The 24,613-nt window shown below is 40.1% G+C and overlaps 1 protein-coding gene across 2 annotated transcripts in view; it reads right to left on the bottom strand.

Annotated features, from left to right (window-relative positions):
* CERS6 (ceramide synthase 6) overlaps positions 1-24,613 on the bottom strand; it is a 97,122-nt gene that overhangs the window by 36,997 nt on the left and 35,512 nt on the right. The window contains exons 1-2 of one of the 2 annotated variants that reach the window (XM_059853041.1): positions 17,996-18,002; positions 12,163-12,220 (exon numbers count right to left, since the gene is read on the bottom strand). In XM_059853041.1, coding sequence (XP_059709024.1) covers positions 12,163-12,220; positions 17,996-17,997 — 60 coding nt within the window. In that variant the 5' untranslated portion in view covers positions 17,998-18,002. Of the gene's footprint in view, positions 1-12,162; positions 12,221-17,995; positions 18,003-24,613 lie in introns of those variants that run through there. The other variant, XM_059853040.1, reaches the window with a different exon arrangement.

Genomic DNA, 24,613 nt, shown 5'->3' with positions numbered 1-24,613 from the left:
GAAAAGGTCAGTGACTTGGTTCCACAACAAATCCTTTTTTGATGAACATAAAAGCATGCTTCTGTTTTTGCTGCCTGCTGAATACCCAATTTTCATTTTACTTCCTATTCTTGGTATATAATGTCTGAGGAAGGGAGGGACACAAAGGGATTGGAGAAGAGAGGAAATGCAAAGATCCTGATAACAAAAAGGCCCCCCCTTAAGCTGGAAACAAAAATACTAAAAAACTTCAGTACCAATTATGCTAGGCACAGAGCACCAGCCCTACAATGCTGACACCCTGCCTTACAGAAGAGAAAGGAGCTCAGATGGAAACTGAAGTTTTACCACACTTAGGTGCAGTGCCAAATGAATGCAATGTCACTGACAGAGTATGTAAACAGCTGTTCAATCTGTTGAGATTTACAGAATTAAGGAACAAATCACCATAATTCCCTTACAGGAATATCTGTTAAAAACTCCATCAAATCTCTCTCCATCTCTGTGATTAAATAGAGTAATTTTAAAGAATTCCTTCAGAAAGAAAGCTTCTCTTGAGACGAGGAAATAACTGAGGATTTTGAAAAAAAACCAAAACAAAAAACCCTTCCAAAATTATCTCTGATGTTTGCAAGCTTAGCCAGAAGCCTTGGGTTGTTTTGTATCCATTGCCCCATTTACTTATCTCTAGAGAAAGCATCTAATTGGCTCCTGGCTTTTAGAAAGCCCTAAGAAGTTAAAATCTCCAGGTCTTGGTCAAAATGCTGCTAGTATCTAGTATGTGAAAGGTCAACTGTGATAGTAAATGAAGGGGAGAAAATAAGCAGTACAATAAAAAAACTTCCTGTTTATCACAAAAGAGCTGTTATGCACCTGATTCAGTCTCGACTATGAGGTCATGGTGTAGCTCCCAAAGGGGTTCTTCCAAAATTCTTAGGTAAGTAAGAAAAATCTTCTGATTTTTCCATCAAAAAAAAAAAAAAAAAAAGAAAAAAAGAAAAAAAAAAAAGAAATCTGGCTGCTGTTTTTACAGAAACCAGTATGTAAAAATCCAGGAACATCAAGACAGAATCCCCACATTTCACTAGAGTCAATTTATGTTCAAAACACACTTCAAATCAAAATAAGACATCCTTAGTCCAAAAAGAAAAGATTTTAACTTGCTTTTCAAATTAGAGACCTTCTGAAACTGTAGAACAAAACCAGCAAAATAGAGAGCATTCACTGTGTACAGGTTCACTACTCTGCCCAGATTTTTATCTGCCTTGGTTGATGCATTTGAACACAATTTTGTATCATTTGTTACAAGCAATATTAAGTGGAATGGAAACAAGCACTACTAATTACAGTCAAGATAATAGATCCTTTCAGCAAAGCTCTACTGATCTCATTGTTTTGGGGCTGATATAGGCAAAGATGTCAAAGATGTCTCATGGCATTCATACCTACATTCATCAATTAGAGCAGGTCCTTGCTTGGCTCTTCACAGAAACAAGTGGTACAAAGTAAGACCAGAAGATTTCCTCTTGATCAGCTCTCACTTAGCCCCAAAATGCTGTGTGCCATTTGCTCTTACCCCAGGGGCAAACCTTCACTGTCTGATACCTGTGTACAGGGCAAGACACAGCCAAACTCTTCTCCTCAGCAGCAGCTGCCTTGTCCCAGCACAGGCAGAACAGCAGCTCCTGCTGCCCTGGCAGACCCCTCCCTTGGGGCAACCCCAGCTTTACACCTCATCTACCCAAGAGTGCAACTGCAACAGCAGAGGAGGAGACCACCAGCTTTCTGTTCACTGCAAAATACAGAAACATTTAACACTTAGCACACATTTTTTATTATCCAGGAACTGAAACTGATAGCTGTTTAGTCAACAGCACCTTTCATAACATTAGAAGGACAATCATTCATAATTAACAGGGGTTTTTTGGGGTGTTGGTAGTAGTTTTTTTTGTTAGGTTTTGTTCCATTGGTTGGCTTTGTTTTTGTGCATTTCTACTTGCTTAAATGAAATAGTATGTCAATAGTAATTTTTCCCCAGTTATGGCTAGGGATTATAGCAACTTTTTTCTTCTACAATGCATTAATAGACATTCCTTTTGGACATCACTTGGTTGAATAAGCACTTGCTTAGAGGTCAATTGAAATTATTTTTTTTTTTTTCTAAATTATTTCTTTTTCGATTTCTTTTTTTTTTCCTGCAACACCTGCATCCTCTTGGCATGGTATGCTGGATGGCTGCTGACATTAGAAAGTAAGTCAGATTACCTGGCAGCACATAGAGCATCCTTCCTTAGTCTCCTCTGCCAGCAGCTCTATGTTCTACTATTAAAATTACTCCATCCATGTGTGGTAAACCCAAGAGATGTTTTAATAAGTTAGTCTCTTAGATGCAAATTCCACAATCATCCTGGACTTCCTTCTATCTTGGCTCAATGAAGATCAGGGTAACTGTAGACTACTGCTGTTTTTGACTCTTAAGGAGCATATATATCCATGAAAATATTTGCTTCTGCATATAATGTACAAACAAATACATTCTTATTCCTTTTAACTACAGAAAAACTCCTTGGTATTAATTGTAAAACAAGCCACCACTTTACAAGTTATGGAAAATGACCTTTTTTTTTTTCCACAAGTATAAATATTTTGCAGCTTCCTTCTCTCCAGCAGAAAAAAAAAAATTAAATTCTTCCTCATAGTTCTTGATTTTCAGAAAATTCGTAAAGCAACCACCAGAACTTTCTGAGTCAGCTTCTCAAAGTTTCTACCATCTTCCACTAAGTCTGCCTTATGATGTCTTGGAAACTCTCTGATTTCCTAAAGATGTGTACTTTTTCCTACTACCCTCTGAAAAACTGCCCTGAATAGAGCAACATCCCTTGCTACTGTTGTATTTGTTTTGCTACGGCTTAAGAATTTCTCAAAGTAAAGTTTCACTGATTTAAAGCACACATCAGACAGTTTGCAGTCTCCACTGGCCTTGCATGACAGGCTCTGAGGGCACAGCCTCAGCAGCCAACACTGCCAAGGGCACAGACTGGACTGCAATAATCTGACACCCTGCAAGCACCACTGCAAGTCACCTACACACCAAAATTATGTGTGCTCCCCTCTTTCCACAAAATCACCGAGTTCTGACAAGACACCATGCTGGGAACAAAGAGAACTCAGCAAAACAACAAAATCCATGGCTACTATTTTGCATCCATTTGTGCAGGCTCCTCCTTCCAGTGACTGTTAATTTGGTTTAGGATGCAGTTGCTTCTCACACCAGGAATAGAATTTTCATAAATCCTTCACAGATCCAAGCAGTTGTTTGTATTTCTTGGCAGAGCTAACTACAGAAGTGAAGACAATATGACACATTGTCAATGAACCTCCTGAGGTTCTTCTTTCCTATATTGTGACTAAGCAAGCTGTTTTAAGGTTCTGCAGAACTGGGGTTTTTCTCCCTCTGGAGTTTAGTGCTTTGTGTCTGTAGAAAAAAGGTTTTAGGAGAAAAAGTGCTTCTGCAATGAAGAGTGCTCAGTTTTTCCTCTCAGCAATCTGCACTGTTGACTTCCAAACATAATTAAAAATTATACTTCTGCTAATGGGAAACAGTAAAATATGGAAGAACTTATAAAGGCCATGATTAATAACAATCACTACACGATGCACTTGACATTCAAATGCAATATATGTGTGTTCAAAAAAAGGTTTTAGAAAAATACGAATTCAAGTTTTAATGTATTATATAAAATGATATTTGGAAAGGCAGAGTAGGCTCCACACACACATCCACTCTCCTCTTAAAAAATATTATATACACAGATCTGCAGCTTATGTCTTGTGTTGATAAAAGTTTACTTTCAACTTACAGCTTATGAGGAAAATGAAGCTGGCAAAAGGAACTAATAATTAGTATCTGGAAGGGTCCTAATATTAAGGCAATGCACTGAACAGAATTGAAGAACACTCCAGACAGAATTTGGTGACTGCAGCATCTCCTCTCCCTCCCCTCCCAGACAGCCACCAGTGCCTTTACCAAGCCCAGCCATCAAAATATTTGCTCTCTTTCGTGTACCTCTGACACTTGCTCTGCTGTGCTTTGTAGTAAACAAAACCTCTAAAAACTTTTGCCTTCATGTGTAGTGGCAAGGTTTTCAAGGACTGTTTGGTCACGAGCGAGCTGAGTGGCCAGTGGTGCTATGACATTTTAGAGCAGCTGGATGTCTACATAAATATTACAGGAGCTATGCTAAAGTTCCCAGAAACACTATTCAATGTATTTTGCAGTTCCTCAATCTTCACTGTAAGAACTGTGCACAAAAAGTAGTGGACACATTCACCCAAGCCCTCCAGATGCCTGATAACCCTTTGATGAAGCAAAGCAGTTGTACATTAGCTTTACAGCTGCCTTCTATTTTGGATCACAATGCCAGACCACATCAATTAGCCTAGCATTTGCATCTAAGAGGATATTTATGGATTTACTTTATTTAAAAAGACAACACACATGACACACATAATTCCATTCCTGGAATTAGTTTGTTAAAAGAGAGTACTGAAGTTTACACTTGGGAAATCTTACCTTGGTTGGAGGAAGACCTGCATAGAATTAAACATTTAAGAGACCAGGAAAAATCCCAAGAGAAAATCATTAAAAAAATAAAATAGGGCACTTCAACCCTTATTGATCACTGCAGAGTAGCAGGATTTCAGACTACTCCTCATTTTCCCACGGCATGCAGCTTCAACAAAGCTCCAGGGTTTCCAGTGCTCTGATACTATGGTTACTCAAAGGCATACAGGAAGGTGGTGAATAATTAAACTCATCATTACATATCTACTTTCTGTAATTATGTTCCTATTTGTGGCTGCTCTGCTAGAAGAGTGCATGTGTCTGATTCTGCCAGCACTGCCTTGCAATACCATGTGTTGATGGCAAGTGTTTACCAGAATCATTGTACTCCTGATGCTGAGTTTTGGGAATCCCCAGGCAGCTGCTTTCCTCTGCAGGATTCACCGTGGCTTGCTTCACTGGCATATAACACGTTCCACTATTGCACGCAGTCCAAGAAGGGAGACAGAGTCAAATTTTAATAAGAACAACTCCATACAAGGTAAACATCAACTAAAATTTCATGCCTAAACCCAGGTGTTTAAGATTGTGGTATTTATGAACCTACTCTGCCTACTGGAAACACACTGTATAGAGAAAAGCCAAAGAAAAGTCCCAGCTAATGTGTTTTGTTGTACTTTCATATAGGCACATTGTAGCAAGGTCTCAGGATTATCCCTGAGAGTCTGAAAATTAGGAAGTTCCTGCAACTGCAGAATTTTCAACAGGAAATACAGGTTTTCTCTAGTTCACAGGGCCAATATTCTTTAGTTCACAGGGCCTTGGAGAGGCAAGAATGAATTTTAATCACATAGTGCCACTATGGGCAGGTGGTGAAGAAGACCTTTCATCAGTGAAGTCCCCACTCCCAAGCACTGCCACTAAAACCCTGGCAGAAGGAGCTGACTGCTTCTCAGCACAGACACCACCAAGTCCCCCCTGACAGAGAGCAGAACTCCTGCAGACAGGTTGCAGGAACAGGCAGGCCAAAAGCCACCCCAGAGTGTGGGCACTGGACAGGAACCCATCTCTAAGCACTCTGGTCACTGAGCACAGCTAAAACAGGCACAACCCTAAGCAACAGTGAGTAAGGACACACTGGAGTAGCTGCTCCCCCTTCCACTCCTGCAACCACTGCATTTTTTCATTACAATTGAAATACTTAGAATCACAGAATATGCTGAGTTGGAAGGAACCCACCAGGATCATCAAGTCCAACTCCTGGCCCTGCAGAGAACTCCCCAAGAATCACATTTCTTGGTGTATGCAGTAATGCCACAAGTACTAAGAACTAAATGAAAAATATCCCTGTGAGAGAATCTCTCTCATATTGTGTTTTCCTCTAACAGAAAGAAGGGGAAATGTTAATTAATTAAGTATAAAAACACAGTTTGCAAGGAATTTTTTCCTGCTCAGTTCTGAGTCAGTGACCATAATAACATTTCCTTCTCTAAAGCAAATGAAGACAGCCAAAATAATTTCCCAGAATGTCTAAACTTACATAAAATGTTATATTCACTTCCCTCTGGTTTTCACCTTCCCCTCCTGCTGAGGAAGTGCAAAGACACAAGTCTTCTGATGTTTCCATTTGTCATCTGCTGATGGATCTATTGACACAACTTGCAGTTTTCTGTAATTGATCTATTAAAACAACTAACAAAAAGACTGGCAGGTAGGGATGAGAACGAGGGAACTATCATAAATTGCACATGATTTTGTTTCATAAATTGCAAATTTATATTAAGTTTTAGTATAAAAACATAAGTAGTAAATTTGTGCCACGACAAAAAATCTAAAGTAACTAGGCAAGAGGAAAGAATTTTCTCTTCCTTATCTTCTTGAGCCTACAATTCCTGGGGACAGGACAAAAATCCCTGTAGAAACTCCTTAAGTTACCTGTGAGATAACAGCAGTTAAAAAATTGAAGCAAAACTCTGCAAATTGAAAAAAAAAATTGATTTACAGATTTACAGATTTTTTTACAGATTTACAGCAGTACTTCCCCATGCTAACCTGGCACTGTTCAACAGCCAGTAACCAAGAGCATCAGTAGGCAGAAGAAATGACAAAGCTCTGAGAGGTGTGACAGGTTAACACTGGAAGGGAATATAATGGAAAAAACACAAAAGATCATCAATGATGTATTTATTCATTGCCAAGATTTTTTTCCTCTACTACTTAAAGATAAAACGAAGCAGCTTAATGACTTGAAGCACTTATGGTATAAAAATACATATTGTTCTGCAGGTTTTACTGATTTAATTGAGATTACAGCTATCCTCCTCCAAGTCATTCCCTCAGCACTGAGTGCAACAGAACAAGAGCAATGCAAAGCACCTGTTACATTAGCAATGACCTGTTCTTCTATCCAAACATGTACTCTTTGCTCAGGTTTAATTAGATGTGAAAAACAGGACTGCTTCATTCATTTGTACAGAAAAACATGAAAAGCTCATGGCAATAGAGTGCTGAGCTAATACTTTACTACAGATATGAATGAGCCACCTTAGTTTACAGATGAATTAAAACTACTTTGTTCATCAAATTGCCCAAATATAGCACGTTGTGAAGCATTTCTTCTGTATCTGCCATTTTAATGATATGACCCTGAAAAAATTTCAGTCTTTCAGAAAGCTGGGCTGCCAAGAAAATGAATATGGTGCTGAAGGCAAAATTAGCAACCAGTCCACAGGGGGATATGAGGTGTGGCAGCCCCTCCTTCACTGCCCCCAGCGCCAGCGCAATGCACCAGCAGCAGAGATGCTGGATGTGGCTCAGTACCAGCTTAACTTGCCAATTTGATGATTACATAGCATTTACTTACTGCTCTGATGTTATTAAATACCCCCAGCTGGATTCAAAACAGATAAAGTGAAATTCAATTCTAGATGCATTTTTTGAATTAGTGTGTTGCTTTTCCTTCCCATGATTATGTAAAATTTGTCCCCGTTGTATTTGTCCTGTTGCCATCCTATTAGTGAATTAGGATACCATTGATACTCTCCTTCTGCTTTTTCCTTCAAAACCCTTCAGTTTCCTTTCAGCCACAAATAAATTCTGCCAGCTTGCTTAGCTTTGTCCTCTTTTGCCTGATCCAGTTATTACCTTAACTTCCAACAGCTGACACAGTGAATTACTTCCTATGCTGACTCGCCTTGTCTTGCAAAGCCTCATTGTCCAAAATGCATTCACTCTCCTTGTTGATGTACACTGAGGTGCTACAGCCATTTAAAACTAAGTTTCTTCAGTAGCTTTGATCTTTCTCACAGCATGACTCATGATTTATATCTCAAGCATCCAAAACACTCTATTAATCTCTCCTAAATGCCCTCAACAATTTTTATGCCTTTCTGAAGATAAATCTGAAGCAAATTCCTTTTCCATGAGATGGTATCTAACTACAGTCTTCCTGGAAACCTTTTCCACTTGTAATGCTTATTTTAAAATGTAATATGGCATTTCCCCTTTCTCACAATGGCATTCTTCAAAAGATTCCAGAGCATGGGTATTCTTTCCTGCTCACTCAGTGAATTAGAAATTGGTTTATTTATCACCTAATGTTCAGCTCTGCTTTCACAGAAAGAAAAAAGATTATAATTCAATTTTAACATCCAAAATGATTTTAGCTTAACAATTTTCATCACTTACAGAAACTCAGCAGTTGGTTTTACGAGTTAAAAAAAAAAAAAAAAAGGCAATCAAACCCTCCAGAGAATCCAAATCAATTTTAAAGCAAGTACAATCTACCAAATGCGGGCTTCACCTCCTCCCTTAGTGGCCTACGTATCACATTATCCCTCTGCTAATAGCACAGTAAAATATCAAATATCAGCACTGTGTTAAAAGGGCTCCACAGTGGCCTCTGGCATTCTTCATTTAAATGAGAATATTTATCCAGCATTGGGCAAAAAGCTCACTGAACAAAAGGAATTACAAGGCTTCAGTAACAGACAATATAACAACCACTGGGGAAGAACGTGGGAAGAAAACATCACAACAGATGCAGACTAGAGCAGATAAAGTGCCCAGCAGAATGCCTGCTTCAACTGATTGAAGAGTGAAAGAGACACCAAGAGCTCTGGAGATAAACCCCCTGCTTCCCAGCTTTTGCCACAGCGTTGTTTGATAGAGTCAGTTCTGATTTAAACCAAGGTAGTAGATATTTTCCAAACTCATGCTTTGGTATTTCAGCACTAAAACCAGAAAAAAAATCATCCTGCTTTAAGGAGTCTTATTCTATGAATCAGACAATCAGACATAATCCAAACAGTGGTACACATTTTTCCAAGACGCTGCATTTCTTTTATTGTTCTGTTCCACAAAATATGCAGCAGCATTAGTTTCATGAAAAAGCAGATGCAGCAGGTAGGGCAACAGAAGATGGAAACAATAAATGAAATACTGAATATTCTGATGCAGGTCATTTTTTTCTGCTCCAAATGATGTAACATGCAATATGTTCTGCAAATAGCTTTCCAATAGCTGAGGAAATTTTATGACAAACTCAAGTCTGTCCTACTGCTACAAAGGTTGAAAACTGTCTAGAGCACCAGTATATTTTTTGAATACAGCAATTTAATTTTATGGAGTGGATGTGCATAACAGCCATTATTTTCTTCATCTAAAGTTAACAATCTGAATCGTAGGTGAACTGTAATACAGAAACAATGTCAACAACCAGCCACCACTTTATTCCCAAGTTCTTTCAATGTATTTCAAATGAAGGTGGTCTGACTTTAGGCTCTAAAATTCTGGAGTAGAAGCAATCTGAAATGGCATTTACAAATTCCACACTACTCTCTCATGTAACATGTGCATGCTGCTGCTATTTTGTTCCAAAAAGAGGCAAAGAATCAGCCAACTCAGCTGAGCAACAGAGTGCAACATTCTCTCTCATGAAAAAGCATGAAGGCAATTTCTCTCAATGTGCTCACAGAAACTGTGGGCCCTTAACAGAACACCTCCTGCTGCCACACAGAAGCTCACTGGCCCAGTGGTCAGTGCCCACATGAGGATAAGCACTCCAATTTCTTAATTTGAAACATCCTGTAGTTTCCAGAAAGGGGAACTTCCGTAACAGAGCAAATGGCGCTCTACCTGTTGGGTTTTTTTCCTTCATACTACCCTGCTATTTTCTATTTGTCTTCCATACATTTATGTCCCTTGATTAGGCTTTTGGAGTCAAATTTGCACCCCAACATGGCCTTCCCTGCTCTTTTGCAAGCTAGATGTACCACTAGAAATTGTAACTACCCACCAGACAGTTCCCAGTAGCCAGTTCTCAGTTCTCCCGTGGGGGATGACTCATTAGGAAGGACACTCCATCAGCTGCACACACACAGAAGCTTGGTGCACCCAGCATTTTTTAAATATAGCCACAGCATACTCATATCATCTGCCTTACTTCAACACTGAATTTTAAAAACAGCAAGATTTGTTTATCCAGGCAGATGATTCTTTTCCTAGTAGAATACCTACATGCAACTTCAGGTTTCCAAATCTCAGTACAGACTTCAGGAGACTCGTAGAAAATTCATCCTCTTCTGTGAGTTTGTAATTCTCATGGGCAATTAAGGGAGGGAAATTAAATGTGAAAAGTCTACATATGTCACCTGGAAGCTTTGCTTCTGCATGCTTGTAAAGATTTTTCATTTTACATCATTATAGAGGCACTGCTTAGCACCAAGGATGAGCAAGCAAGAAACAAGCCAATCCTGAACTCTTTGCTCTGTTTCTTTATCACCAAACATAATGATATTTTTTCCATTTAATTGGAGCACAGTCAGACCATTAACTCTTAATGAGCAAAGCCACCATTTATTTAACTACAAATATTACTGAGGAAAACAAAAACATTATCTCATTCCCGTGTTAATGATAAGCAAAGCAGTCAGTTTAATGCCACTGGCACTCTCTGGAACTTAATGTTTTGTTGACATGACTACTGGTGTGGTATTCTGCAAAGAAGTGTTTTGTAGACATGCAAATGAAACAAATGGTAGAGCTGAAAAATCTCAGTTCCATTCAGAAAGGAAAGAATTTGCATATAAATGATCAAAGTGGAAATACAATTGGTTACTTATCTTTTATGCTTCAAATAGTAGTGATTTATAAATACACAAAGAATGCTGTAGTGAATGCTGGCTTCAATCCTTCAGTGCTAAAACAGCTCATTCAGAAGTCTGAAAATGAAGATGGGGATGGTCACATCTAGCATTTGCCATTTTACCAAGAATGAGGATTAGATGGAAAGGTGAATGCTTCACATTAAATGACTTTGTGGGCCACCCATCCATTCTGCAGTCACAAATAATTTAAACCTGATCTAGAAAACAGTGAAGACCGGAGCTGGCAGCTAGTAACAAAGAAAGCCTCATCTTCTCTTTCAAAGTTGGTACATTGGTCCATTTCCTCACACAGAACACTCATTGCCAAATCTGCTCTTGAAAATAGTATTTGAGCAACTTGAACACTTAACCTACAATTACACTGATTCCTTCTTCTCATAAAGTATGAGAAGTGACACAGGTGAGTTCAAATCCTGATTATGATAACCTATCTCATCCCCTCAGTGCATTAGCCATCACACTGCAGGGCATGTTCTGAAACACACAGTGCTATGGGATCAAGCAAACATACAGCAGGTTAATGGGGAAGAACACATAAAATGTAAGTGTTCAAGGAGACAGAGGGAGCATGCAACTCCATGCTGCTCTGGCCCACACTTCCCCTGGGGCTGACTACTGCTAAATAGCTCTGATGTGCCCTCCCTGCACAGGCACACCATTATTCCTGCTCACACCAAGTTCCCTTGCACCTGAGACAGCCTCAAGAACTACAGACATAAAAAGATTAGTAAACTTCTTTTCCTTACAAAGCACCAGAGACATTCAGGATACATTTTCTTGTGTCAAATTTTTGACCAACCCAAAGATTACATGAACACACTGAGTGCACCATTCCTCCAATTTCACCTCCCAGAATTACAGAAATATGGCCCAACTTGCAGAGAAGCTCTGAGAACTAGTCACACTGTAAAAACATTTTTCACCACAAACCTATATCACTCTCTACTGCAGGGTTAACAGACCTAGGTCAGAGTGCTTAGAAGCTTTCAATACCGTTCTCTTTTTAAACCAGGTGAAACACACCACTGATGGGAAACTCCACAGAAACCTCCTTCCACAGTACATTAGACAAAGAAGAGGCAAAAAAGGTATGTTTTCTAAAACACTAATGCATTTTGTTTGTTAATAAAAAGTAACCTCTGTCAGAGGCATTTATGGTGAAACTGATATTAATACTTTGGTAAGCCTTACTGCCAGTTTAATACCTATAATGAAAAGTAACCAAGTGAACTAGGCATGTTGCTATGCTTTTCTTCTTTTAAAACCCCATTAAATATTGATAAGAACTTATATTCCTTACCAATGCAAGTAGCAAAGCATTTTATGAATGCAAATTAAATTTTAATTTTCACTCCTCATGAACATAGACTTTATGCCTGGGCTTTATATTATACCTGTAGGAGACTTCAAGTCTGTGATATGTTATGAAAGCATAATAATATAAGTGCCTACCTTTTTCAGGAACCGAACTCCATAGGTAAATATATAAAGGTAAAATGTAAATCTCCACCTGCAAAAGGTACAAGAGATTAACTCTAGGATACCAGGTTTACATATTTTACAGTTCAACACATGATTTCTTATTTCACCACCAAACCACCACACCCTGGTTACATTAACAGAAGTTGAAGCAAAATTTTGGTCTGGTTTTCTCCAACTTCTGTTATCAAGCATTGTGCTCATTTGCCTGCCTTTCCTGGCCTCTCATTAGCTCTCTGAAAATACTTGCTAATTTTATCTAAACAGGGGAAGAAAATCCTCACACATTTTCGAGGATATCAGGTTTTTAAAAGTTTAATGAAAACTAGCAGGACATTGGAGGAGAGAGGACAATTTACCCATCTGTTGCAGGAAAGATCATCTCTTATTTGACACCAGGAAAAAGATAATCAGAAATTTTATTAAGACTTCAACAGGTGACTTGGGAGTGCTGCATGTCAAACAGACTCTTTAGTAATGAAAAGTGTCATTCACAATGAGCTGGAAATTCACTTGGCAGATTCCAGCACTCCACATTTGGTTTTAGGGAGTGCATTTGCGTCAGATAGATATGCTGGATACAGATATGTGTCCATAATTTACATCCACTTCCCATGCATCCCTTGATAAAAATGATCTACATTTTCCCAAATGCACTCAGAATAATTGCTGAGCTTCTGGTTTTTCTTTTCAGATAGAGGCAAACTAGAAGTTAAGAAAGGATTCCATGGAAAATAAGAGAAACTACCAGGAGATTTAATACAAAAAATCATCCTCTCCTCTGTCTTTCTCCAGTCTTCAAGAAAAGAAGACAGACACAGTAACTTCCTATCTTTTGGACACGTTACTTACTTATGAAAGAGCTACTGGAAGTCTAAGGAAGTAGAATCATAACCTTGTGCAGTATAAATTCTTAGAGGAATTCCTCGTTTGTTTTTTTCCCCCAAGGGTTGGACTGACTACACACACATGCTTAATATAAAGATCAGAGAAGTAATAATCATAATGTTTATAGCAGGATGAGATTTAGCTACCTTAGTGTGAAGCAATGCTGCAACGTGAATCATCTTCAATGACACATTTTACAGCACTTACAACTTCCTCTCCACTGGCAAAACTATTAGCTTCCAGTTAATTGGCACTGGAGTGCTTTCAAACATTACTGGAATGGTTACAAAACTGAAAATGTTCCTATGTTAAAGATTAATCCAAACCTTTCTCTTCAAAGATACTTTCACAAGCATTTAGAAAGACAGTTGTGTCATACATAAACAACCCTCTGACAATTTGAGAGTGTAAGAACATGAATGAGATTTAAAATGTGATACTTCAGTTGAACAGAAACTCTATTTTACACTGTAGTCTCCATAGCATGGAAGAAAACAATTTATTAAACTGATACGAGAGAAATAGCAAACCCTTCAAGGGTTTGGTCACTGTAGTAACATGGCACACCATTTTCATGCTGGCACTTTCAAGATACTGTGAACATAGAGTACTTGGAGGAAAAATGTTAGCTGGCAGAAGCCTTCAGATCATACACATGAAAGAAAAAGGACAGTGTTATGAAGGAAGGATTTATTTGGGTGGAAAGTTTCTCGTTAGGCCAGTCCTACAGCCAGCAAACTTGCCATTCAATTTCACATTTAATTTATCATCTAGTGAAAGTTTGAAGGCTGTCACTGGAAATACTAGGAGGAAAACCCTGTCCAACCTATTCACTGATGAGCACTTTCAGTGCCCTTCTTTCACTCCTAAGTGTGAGCAGCTATGATCAATTCCTTGCAAAGAGTTTTATCACCTTTTCCATTTCTCCAAGCAAAATTCATAACATGCTTAAGGGCTTTTCTAGCTTGCTGTTGGGAGATGCAATATTCCACAGAGAAGTTCAAAGGCAGTTTGATGTATTTGAAAAATGTTAATAGCTGAGTTTAGCTGGTGGGTATCAGGGATTTTCCAGTCTGCATGGACATTTGGAAAACTCTGATTGCAGAATTTCCTACAGCTACCGCCCCTCAAAAAATAAAAGACCCTTTCCCAAAACAGGCAAATTAAGAAACACTGATATCCCCATCTAACTTTCCACCCACCTCCCAAAGTACTGACACTGCTACAGATTTGTGCTAAAGCCATGGATTACCCTGGAGGGGAGTTTCTGGAGCTTCAGAAAACCCTCACAGCCAAGAGCCACTGGGTATTATTCGTGCCTGCTGAAAACAGTCAACTTGCTTCAACTGTTCAATGTCTACAGAAGTGATGGATACACACGAGGATATGATATTCTTCTTCCTGAATCTGCCAGGCAAGTGGACTTGGATTTAGCACCAGAAGATGAAACAAGGCAAGAACTGAATGATAGCCCAAGCCAAAGAAAGATCAATCAGTGGTCAAGCAAAGCACCCTCCTACTCCATACTTTTTGCAGAGCTCACCACGTGGGGTTCATGCTCTGTCAGGAAGATGCCATCCTCCCCACAGCCCTGCTGTCCTGCTGAGTGAGCTCAGCATGGGTGCCTCCCTAGGAGAAATGTGCCTCTTTACCCCAGGGCAAGGGTAAAGAGGCACAAGGCCTCTCTGCTTCTGCAGTTTTCCCTTTTTTCCACTTCTTTTGCAGGAAGACTGACTGGCCAGGCTGTGAACACTGGCGCTCCTGCAGACCTTTGCAGCCCCCACCTTGCAGTGCACAGTGCTTATGGCTCTGATGCCAAACCACTGTTTGCTGCTCAGCAATGCTGTGCAAGGATCCAAAGCTATCCACCTGCTGACAACAAAACACCAAACACAGTAAATACAGAATGGTAAAAACATAAACCCCATTATTCTTGCAGAATTGTAGCTGTTATTTACAGAGATGCCTTTGCCATTGCTTTGCTACAGAGAGGGCCACAAACAGCAATGTAAGAATGCCACACTTCAAAACAATTAACATTAAAATATCCTCATTGTTATTCACCAACTAGTCATAGGCTCACCACATTGCCTGCAGTTGAAGAAACTGGCTCTCTGGCTCTGAAAACTATTTTCAGAGACACTGCAGATGTCTGAAGTTTTCCCATGGAAATACAATTTATGACTTTGCCTACCTACCTATTATACTCCACCTTTAAGTTAAAACCAAAACTAAACACAACAAACAGTAACCCTTCTCCCCTAAACCAACAAAAATTTCCCTCAAGATACTATTTTTTAGGCAACAAATCATGTAAAAATACAAGACAGAGCACTGAAAAATAATGCTTAATCCATCCAATAAATAGGAGGTCAAACAATAGACTCCAGTAGATCTTTACTTATCTTCAATCTTGATACCCATTCTAGTACAAAGCTGCAAGTATGACTGTATGGCTGATGGAAGTAGCTCCACTGTTCCAACCTCCTGCCTCCCCAGATTTCTGTAATGAATATTTGCTGCCTTTCCACAAAGGCTGACAGATGCAAGCAGATATAAAAAATGTTAATTAAAAAAAAAAAAGGGTAAATATATGAATGAATAAAATCTTCTTGCCTCTTTTGGCGTGGTATTGCTGTTGAGTCAGCCTGGACCATGCAAGTGGTAAATAGTTCCTGCTCTGTGGTTAAGCAGATGTTATATGAGGAAGAAGGCAGTTATGCACAACTCACTAAGATGTGCAAAATAGCAGGTGTGATAAATTGAGAACACTGTATTGCTCTCCTCTTCAATCTTCTGGATTAAGACTTGACTGTCACCTGATTTTCCTCTTGGTTGCAGTTTGAATCAGTTATTTAATATTAAGTATTACAGTGCCACTTGAGACCAGTCCTGTCCTAAATCTGTATGCTCAAAATGCAGCTCTGAAAGTCTTAAGAGCAAAATTTAGTAGTGCAGAAAAGAAAACACAGTACTAAATTTTGAAGTGATGCAGTTTTATAAATAATAAAGTGTGTTTTTATAATTAGGCCAGAAAATATGTATAATACAAAAGGTGTTTTGGTAACTCATTCTAGGTTGCATAGTTTCTGTTCAATGATTATGCAACTGTTCTCTTCTGAGCACTCTGAGGGCTACATAAAATAAAAATAAGACCTCAGAGATCTATGGTCCTTGCCAAATCCTGCCCTACAAAGAGATACTATCTGGAAAGCTCATGGGAAGCACACACAGAAAAACCAGAGGTGGCTGCCATGCACCATCCCTTGTGGTCTGACCAGCAAATCTGTTTCTCATCAGTGATGCTCACTGCAAACAGCTGATGTGTCTTGGAGAGAGAAACCAACTCCAAAGCCTTTCTACCATGGACCTCTACTCTCCATTCTCACAATGATCTCACAAGTCCCCTGTCTGCAGACACAACAGCTGCTCACTGAACCACTCCCTTACAGCTCTAGAGCAATGAAAACTTGAACCTTCCAGACTGCATTTGAATTTCACCTAGCAATGCTGTCCTAGCCTTGATGGCCAATATTAGTCTGCATAAGGCACTTTTGTGTCAGGTAACCACCTTCTTAGACCAACCTGCATTACCTCTTTTCTTTTGTTCCCATGCTGAATGTTACTTTCCTGCAGCATTAAGTGCCCCAGAGTGGTTTTTAGCCTGCTGAAGCAGATGCTGGACCCTTAGGAGTCTGATCTGTGTGGAGGCAGGCTGGGTGTCAGTGCAGTTTCCCCATTTCCCTGAGGAAGCTGCTGGCTGTGCAGGGTCCATGCAGCACATCCCAAGGCTGTGCACAGCAACCACACAGCCTCTGGTCACACGGGTGGAGAGCAGTCTGCCAGGGAGGGCCTGCTTTGTCTTCACATTCTCTACTTCCATTTCAGAAGATAAACCTCCCCAACTTCCAAGTGGGAGTTGCAGGGCTTTTATAGCTAAGATTGGAGGATAAGCAATGTTTTTAGCAGCGTATTCAAACCTCATCTTGTCAGTTTTGTTTTCTCTTTTACATGCCAAAGAAGTATATTTACTTTGTCATTTATGTTTCTTCCCTTTCCATGTCTCTCATTCATTGCTTGTTGGATCATTGAAAACTTCAGAAAAACCTCTACAAGTTGCTCATTACAGTGAAGGCTTTTTTTGGTCCATTTTTCATTTTTAAAGATTTCTCTCGGTATTCCAAGTACTGTACAAAGAAAGAGGGACAGGAAATTTTTGTACTATTTTTCTTGCAAAAGTGCTTTTATCAGAGCAGATACAGAAGACAGAAACCAAATTAACCAGGAAGCACCATCTAACCAAACTATACTCATTAGTCTTTAAGTATTTAAATTACTAACTAATCATAAGGGATAGCATTAAGAATTTCAAAGCACACTTTCTGCAGCACCTTGTACTGAATATTTCCTGTCTGATAGTCACAATTTCAGGCTGTTTCAGGGCCTGATCTTACAAGATTTACCCTGCCAGTAAGCAGGACTACATGAACTGATGCACTACTTGAATCCTCTGAAAAAATTAGGGAAGAATTTAAATCTCACATAACCTTTTTTTAATCTGCTAGTTTCTTGAACTTCAGGGAAGTGAAAAATAAACATGCCTGTGTGAGCAAATCCTGGTTACCAGTCAATGTAAGCAGAAGGGCATGTCACACTGATAGGACCAGTAAAATGGAATGAGTTCATGGATTTACATATAATGCAAAACAGGAGCAAAGAGATGAAGTTACCAGAAAGGTCCCCAGTGCAGCCTGGGCTCTGTGTGCTCTCACAGCAGGTCTATGGTGAGACACCAAAGCAGAAGACAGAAGCTGTATCAAACACTAGGTTACCAAATGCCTGTAGCTACATTACCTACCAACATCAAAAAGCATTAGATGAGCTAGGCAAGCTTCTCATCTCCATCAGCATCATGTACATGCTCTCACAGAGACCACCACCACCACATAAATTCAGCTCCAGGCTACTGCAAGCCCCTTTCCACTGGCAGACAACTCACTAACACAGAAAGCAGTGTAGTTATAGGCCTAGTTATACATAAGTGAAAAATGCTAAACAATGTGAAAGCAAATTCTCCTCTTAACTCTGTGTCTCTGTGAAGAGGCATAGTCCATGGATCTATAAAATGAAAGGCAATCAGATATGAAACAAAACTGTGTAACAACATAAATGCAAGGGAGAAGAGAGAAGTAAGGATTTGCAGTGTATAAAATAAAATTCATTCAGTGCTATAAAATAATATCTTACTGCCAATTAACTCTCCAGTATTTCAAGGCACTTGTCTCCAGTGCTTGCCAACTTCATTTAAAGCTGAGGCTGACTGAAGGTGGCAGCTTGTCTCTGCCACAATGAAGAACCAGACAGTTCAAGGTGCACAGAACACAAGAAAGCAGTAGCTACTGCAGTCTTTTCAATTTTCCTTTAGTTTTCCTAAATTGTTATGTTGTGACTGTAATTTTAGATTTGTGTTCACATTAACTAGAACTTAGGAAGGAATTATTTAATTTCCACAATATCAGATAATGGTGAGCCTATACAACCCACTAGAGAATGGAAACCTAGTTAATTATAACCTTGCTTAATGTACAATGATAATGTTAAGGGATGGTGTCTCTGCAGGATGAGCACCTGAGTTAATTTAAATTTATTAATTGTGTTAAAAACTGTGTCACAGAAGGCAGTAAGGGCAGGGAATTCAGAGTTTTAAGTAATTCAATTTGAGGGAAGGGGGAATTTCACAAGATGCAAAATAATAAGTGCTTAAAGCACTAAAGCCTTAAAACACAATGAGCATACGACGAGGACATTGCACGGACATCTTTGCCTGTCTGCTCCAGCAAAATAGCAGGGAAAGAGGGCTGGCAACTCCTGACACTTAACCAAAGTTGTAACTTCCCCCTAATGCCATGTTTGGGCAGTGAGAAATCCTGAGGCCCAGCCTAAAAGGACAGAATGGTGATCACAGACCAGATTCATATGTGGGTATGGCAGACACAGTAGGAGAGGAATCATGAGGGAAACTGCCAACCTTGCCCAAGGCTGGGGTCTGGCTTCATATGAGCCCTGAGCTAAGTGGAGCCTTCTGAGCAGCATAATATGGAGTTGCAAGAAGTCCACTTCCATCTTCCTCCTCTCCAGATGATTCAGCTTTTTAATGCAGGAGGACAGGAGCAGACTCAGATCCAGTATTTTACTATTCCAAATTAAAAAATGAGAGGAAGAATGAGATAAAGGTTGCACACAGAGTCACAGGTGCAGCTGTTCAGTAGAAAAGCATTCATTCACTCAGCCTGTGTTTATCTAAGCCCTTGTGTTAGAGCTGGCAGAAGGAGGGGATCCACTCAGAGGACCACACGGCACAACATGCCCTGCTCCACCACCATGTCCTCCCACCCTCTCACAACAGGAGGGGCCAGGTGGCTGAAGCTGCTTCCCCTGCTTCTCTCCTCCATCACACCAAAACCTGAGCTTTCACCATGGATGCAAGTACTGCCCATGCCTCCCTGGCTGTCTTCTGTTACTTGGCTGCACACGCACACTCCACAACCACAAGAAACAGAACTCCAGCAAGCTCATGACCTAGAAGAAGAAACCCTGAGTGATGAGGATGCTATGTGTGCATGCAGGATAACCTTTAATCCCAGAGAGCATGGTGGATCACCCTACAAAACAGCTGTACAGCCAGCTTGGCAGGGCAGGGCAAATCAGAGGGCAAGGATGCAGAGCCCAGGGAAGTGGCCTTTACTGCTTATTGGATCTCCAATGGTGGCCTGTGCTGCTGAACTGCAGCTTGAGCCAGCCTGTGCAAGTATGCCTGACACAGATGTTGCAGGAGGCAAAGCTGAAGGCACGAAGCCACAGCAAACCTCGCTGCAGCAGCTGGGCTTGATTGCCCAGAGTCTGCCTTTGCCAGTGTGAGTGCTGGGCAAGTCTGTGCTGGAGAGGAGCTACATGGAAGATGGTTAATACAGATTTATCAGAGAACAAGTGTTAGAGAAGAATTAAAATTGCTGACATGGCTGCACTGTGTCCTCACAACTTTAAAATTAGGACAACTTGCCAGCCATTCACTTATTTGTGTGTCCAGGGACTCAAGCTACAAATTACTATGTATTATGTAACTCAAGGTACCCAGTACTGTCTTACCCTCTTTCTCTTGGAGCAGGGAGGCCATCAGTGAACCAGGGCTGAAGGACAACATCATACAAAAACATACATTTACACAAAAGAAAAGGCTCCATCGATACTTTTCCACACTGACATCATATATGCTTAGAGAGTAGCAGACAAAGGAATCAGTAACACGCAGAACTATTGAGTGCTACTCTTGTGGAGCAACATCTTACCCTGATGTAAAACAGATCAGGAATTCTGTCTTGGTTTTTATAGCCAAACATGACTCCAGGCCTTTTTGCACAGCTCTAGCTTCCCTGACATGAGTCTCAGTATAAACACCTCATTCACTTTTACTTTCTACAGAGGCCTTGCATTCAAGCACATCTCTCTTCAGTGATGTTACTAGACATAATTCTTTTAAGAGAGCAATAGTTCTTTGAATGTATTAACTCCAGAGTCTAAATGGAACTCTTACAGTGCTATTGTAAAATGGCAGTATTTTACATGCTTAGTACAGATAAAAATTACCAGATCATCTTTGTTACTCTGCCCTTCAGTTACCACTTACTAGCAATTAAGAGTCTCCTTTCTCAACCCCCCTATCACCTGCAGCCATAATAAACACCTCTTGCACTCAGCAAAGTCAAATCTTCCCTGCTCTGGAACAATTTCACAGACTCCATCTCCCTTGACATTTCATTGAACACCTATGTCCTTCATCCACAAGCTGCCTCACAAATGTGACTCTGCCAACACCTGAGCCTACCTGCCCCTCATGTCATAATCCACTTATCAACACAATACCAAATATCTGATTGCCCAAGGAACAGCAATTCCCATTCCATGGGAAACAGCAAAGGAAAACAGGGAGATAGTGCCGTTCTGTGGCCACTGAAGAGTAGCTACCACACTTGCTGCAGAGCACACTGTGTGTCTTCACAGACTCATCCCCTCTTTGCTTTTCTACTTATGAAACACTGGTTAGTCCTTCACTCCACCCAGCACTGGAGCAGTTGACAAACCAGAATTAAATGGACCCAAAGCACCATCTACCACAAACCTTTGCTCAGATCAGAAGTGTGTTAGAAGCTGGCTTAGGAGAGCCTGATGCCATTAAATACTCAGAGCTAAAAGCCTATTTATTTCCTAATGCTTTACTGCTCAACACAAAGCACAGACTGATGAATTCTTTCACACATTCTGTTATCATGTGCATCAGCACAGTTCAGAATTCCAACAACCAAACAGCTGTCTTCATTTCTTTCCCTAGCACAGTTATTTTTCCAGTACAACTTGGAAGGAGAGAATTACTCTGCTAGTTGAGAAAAGCAGTATGCCCAAGAAGTTGCCAACAGCCCACGGAATTTTCACACAAACGTGTGTAACAAGCAAAAAAACCCCAATCATTATTCCTCTACATCTATACACATACATGTGCACACAGACACACACACACATATAAACAGGCATAGACAGATAAAATCTTCCTCCAAAGCAATGTGCATAAACAAAACTTCAATTCCTTAGGAAAAAGAATGTCTTGCTAGGATACGAGACAGAGGCTCTTCTCTCCCCTACATCAAAACTAAGACACCCTACTTACAGACAATTTAGTATCCAAGCTTCTTCTAGAGAATAAAGGGGAGGAAAAAATAGATCTTTGGCTCTTCAGTTTGCACATTTCCATGTTTTCACACGTAGAATGTTGCATAAACTCAAAACATCTCTCTTGGCCATATGTTTCTTCCAGACACTCCTTAGAAACCACATAAATGTCTCTAATAAACAGCTTGCTTAAATGTACATAGCTGCAGGACAGACAAGTCATTGGCCTGATGACATTCCAAAATCCCACGCTAGCAACTTATGGCATCACAGGTTCTCTCCCTTTGCACCAAACAAGGGGGGAGGACAGAATGCTCTCTCTTTCTATACTACTAAGTCTTTGAGAAAACCAGGCATGCCTACACACTGGTAGTATGAGCAGAAACAACACACTGAAACCGGGAAGACACTGGAAGTGCTTTGGGAGTCACTATTGCATTGGCTTTCTGACACATCAAGCATTAACAAAGACATTATTGGATCCTGTATTCTGTGTGGCAATAAACAAAGTAATATTCTTGATGTTAGGCTGTGCCATAGGGACAGAGAGAAAAGAATAATAAAAACCCAGCAGAAATACATGGAGATAGAAAAGTACATTTTGCACACTCAGTTAACCACTTTTTTTTCCTCCTTTATGCATCTTGGATCTTTAAAGTTGAAGAAAAGAGTGCAAATGGTCTAACTTCACAAAACAGAAAGAAAAGCTATGGACAGACCATCCCCTGCAGCTAACACAGTAGGCTAAGTGCCTGAGCTTTGCAATCTGAGGTTATACTAGGTGGATACCTTTCCTAGTGACTACAAACTGTCACTTGAACTCCAGGTTTCATGCCAGAATCACCAAATCCTTGGCATATGAGGACTGACTTGCTAGTAAAATAATGCTCACTGCTGCATTTATTACTTTCTGACTGGATCATCAATCACCACTTGGTGATAATATACATTAATCATCACTTAGTGAAATGTTCTATTTCATATTTCATATAAATACTTATAACCATAACATCTGAAAGCTTAAGCAGATATGTAACACCACTAGGGTCTCACCATTAGGGTCTCTGTGGCTCCAATAATCAAATTACACCTTCTCTTTCAGATTGACAGACAAAACTCTATGGTGTGAATACTGGTTAAGGTTCCTGAAAAAGTAATTTATTTTCACTATAATGCTGTGATACAAACAGTATCTATAAAGAAGAGATTTTGTTACTGTTTTTTTCTTCATATAATTATCTGCCTGTGGTCTGAATATCTGACAAAGACTGGCAGCAAAGGAATTATTCCATTTGGAAAAAAAACCAACCAAGTTTACAAAAAACAAAAACAAACAAAAAACACTTAAACCAAACAAATGCACAAACAAACCACAAAACACAACAAAACAAAAAAAAAAAAAAACCCACAGAACAAAACAACAAAAACCCCACAAAAACAAACAAGCAAAACCAAACCAAAACAAACCCACCAAAGACCCCTTCCCCCTGAAGAAGCAGTGAGCATATAGGTTTTGTGGTTTCTCTGCACTCTGCTCATGACCAGAATTGTAATTGCTTGAAAAGAAGGGAAGGGTTAGAGAAAGTGAGGAATCTGTGACAATAAGAACCTAGTAATGAAGTTACTGGCACAGTGTGTTTGGGGCTGGATCTAGGGCATCATTCATCTCAGGCAAGTGTGTTTATCATTAAATTTCACTCTCAGCTTTTGTCACATTGAAGCTACTCTACCTTAGATAGTGCCCACGCTATTCATTTGCAAGGAAGATAAGGCAGTCAAAAATGGCCTACAGCCCTTCTGGCACAGCTCCTCTTCCCTTTCATCATGGGAAAGCCACTCTGGGTCCAAGGAACACTTTGTCTAGCAGTAAATTAAATCGTCTTCATGTGAAAAGAGCTGGAGCTCTTTTTAGGCAGATGCACATTTGCTGTGGGTTCTTTCACTTGTCTTCCCACGCCACAGTCAGTCAGTGCTGCTCCCAGCAAAACTGAAGCCTTCTCTGGAGGGACAACAGCAGCTCAGCAGTATGAAGGTGTAGACAGAGATCATTCTGTCATTCTGCTTGCTCTGTTCTTGCTTATGAGATAAGGGTGCACTTTGTTCTGTCGAAACTCTCCACTGGCACCCGAATTACTGAAGACTTGAGTGCTCCCCTTCCCATGACTGCTGTGGGAAGATGTACTTCAGGTAGCTCAGAGCTTCAAAGCATCTGTCACACACAGTCACTAGACCTCTGAAAAGCCACCAATAGCCATGAAAAACTAACTCAATGGCTATGAAAAGGCTACAGACACCATACCAAAGGATTTCTTTAGTCAAAATTTTCTGAAGTAACTCACTTAGTGCTCTGATGGACAGATTTAGCTAAACAACACTTTTAACACCCACACTGAAGGGATGGGTTCCCTGGATTCCCAGTAGTAGTCTGACTACATGCCAACAACTTTGTCTAAGATGTGCCAGGTCAGCTGGTGGCACACAGTCCATCAGTGGAAGTGCTGCCAGGGCAAGGCACACACAATTGGTTGAATAACACCACACTCCCACAGCACTAGGTACATGTAGAAATGGAGAGGCAGCTCCCCCTGCACCTCTGGCAAGCCATGAACAGAACCTGAAGTACTGACCTATAAATTATGTCATCTTGCTTCTTTCTGGACAAGTTTTATCATTACTATCAAATATACATATTGCAGAAATGCCAATGGCTTCCCCTAAACAAAGCTGGCACTACATTCTGGCAGCACTTCACTACAGTCTGCATTCATAGCTGTCATTTGTGCCCTATTTTGATAATGCATTCCACAAATTCAGC

The sequence above is a fragment of the Haemorhous mexicanus genome, chromosome 8 (genome assembly GCF_027477595.1).
Source record: "Haemorhous mexicanus isolate bHaeMex1 chromosome 8, bHaeMex1.pri, whole genome shotgun sequence".
NCBI classification, from domain to species: domain Eukaryota; kingdom Metazoa; phylum Chordata; class Aves; order Passeriformes; family Fringillidae; genus Haemorhous; species Haemorhous mexicanus.
Note: the sequence above shows the minus strand (reverse complement) of the source record. Positions and strands in the feature narration are given on the sequence as shown.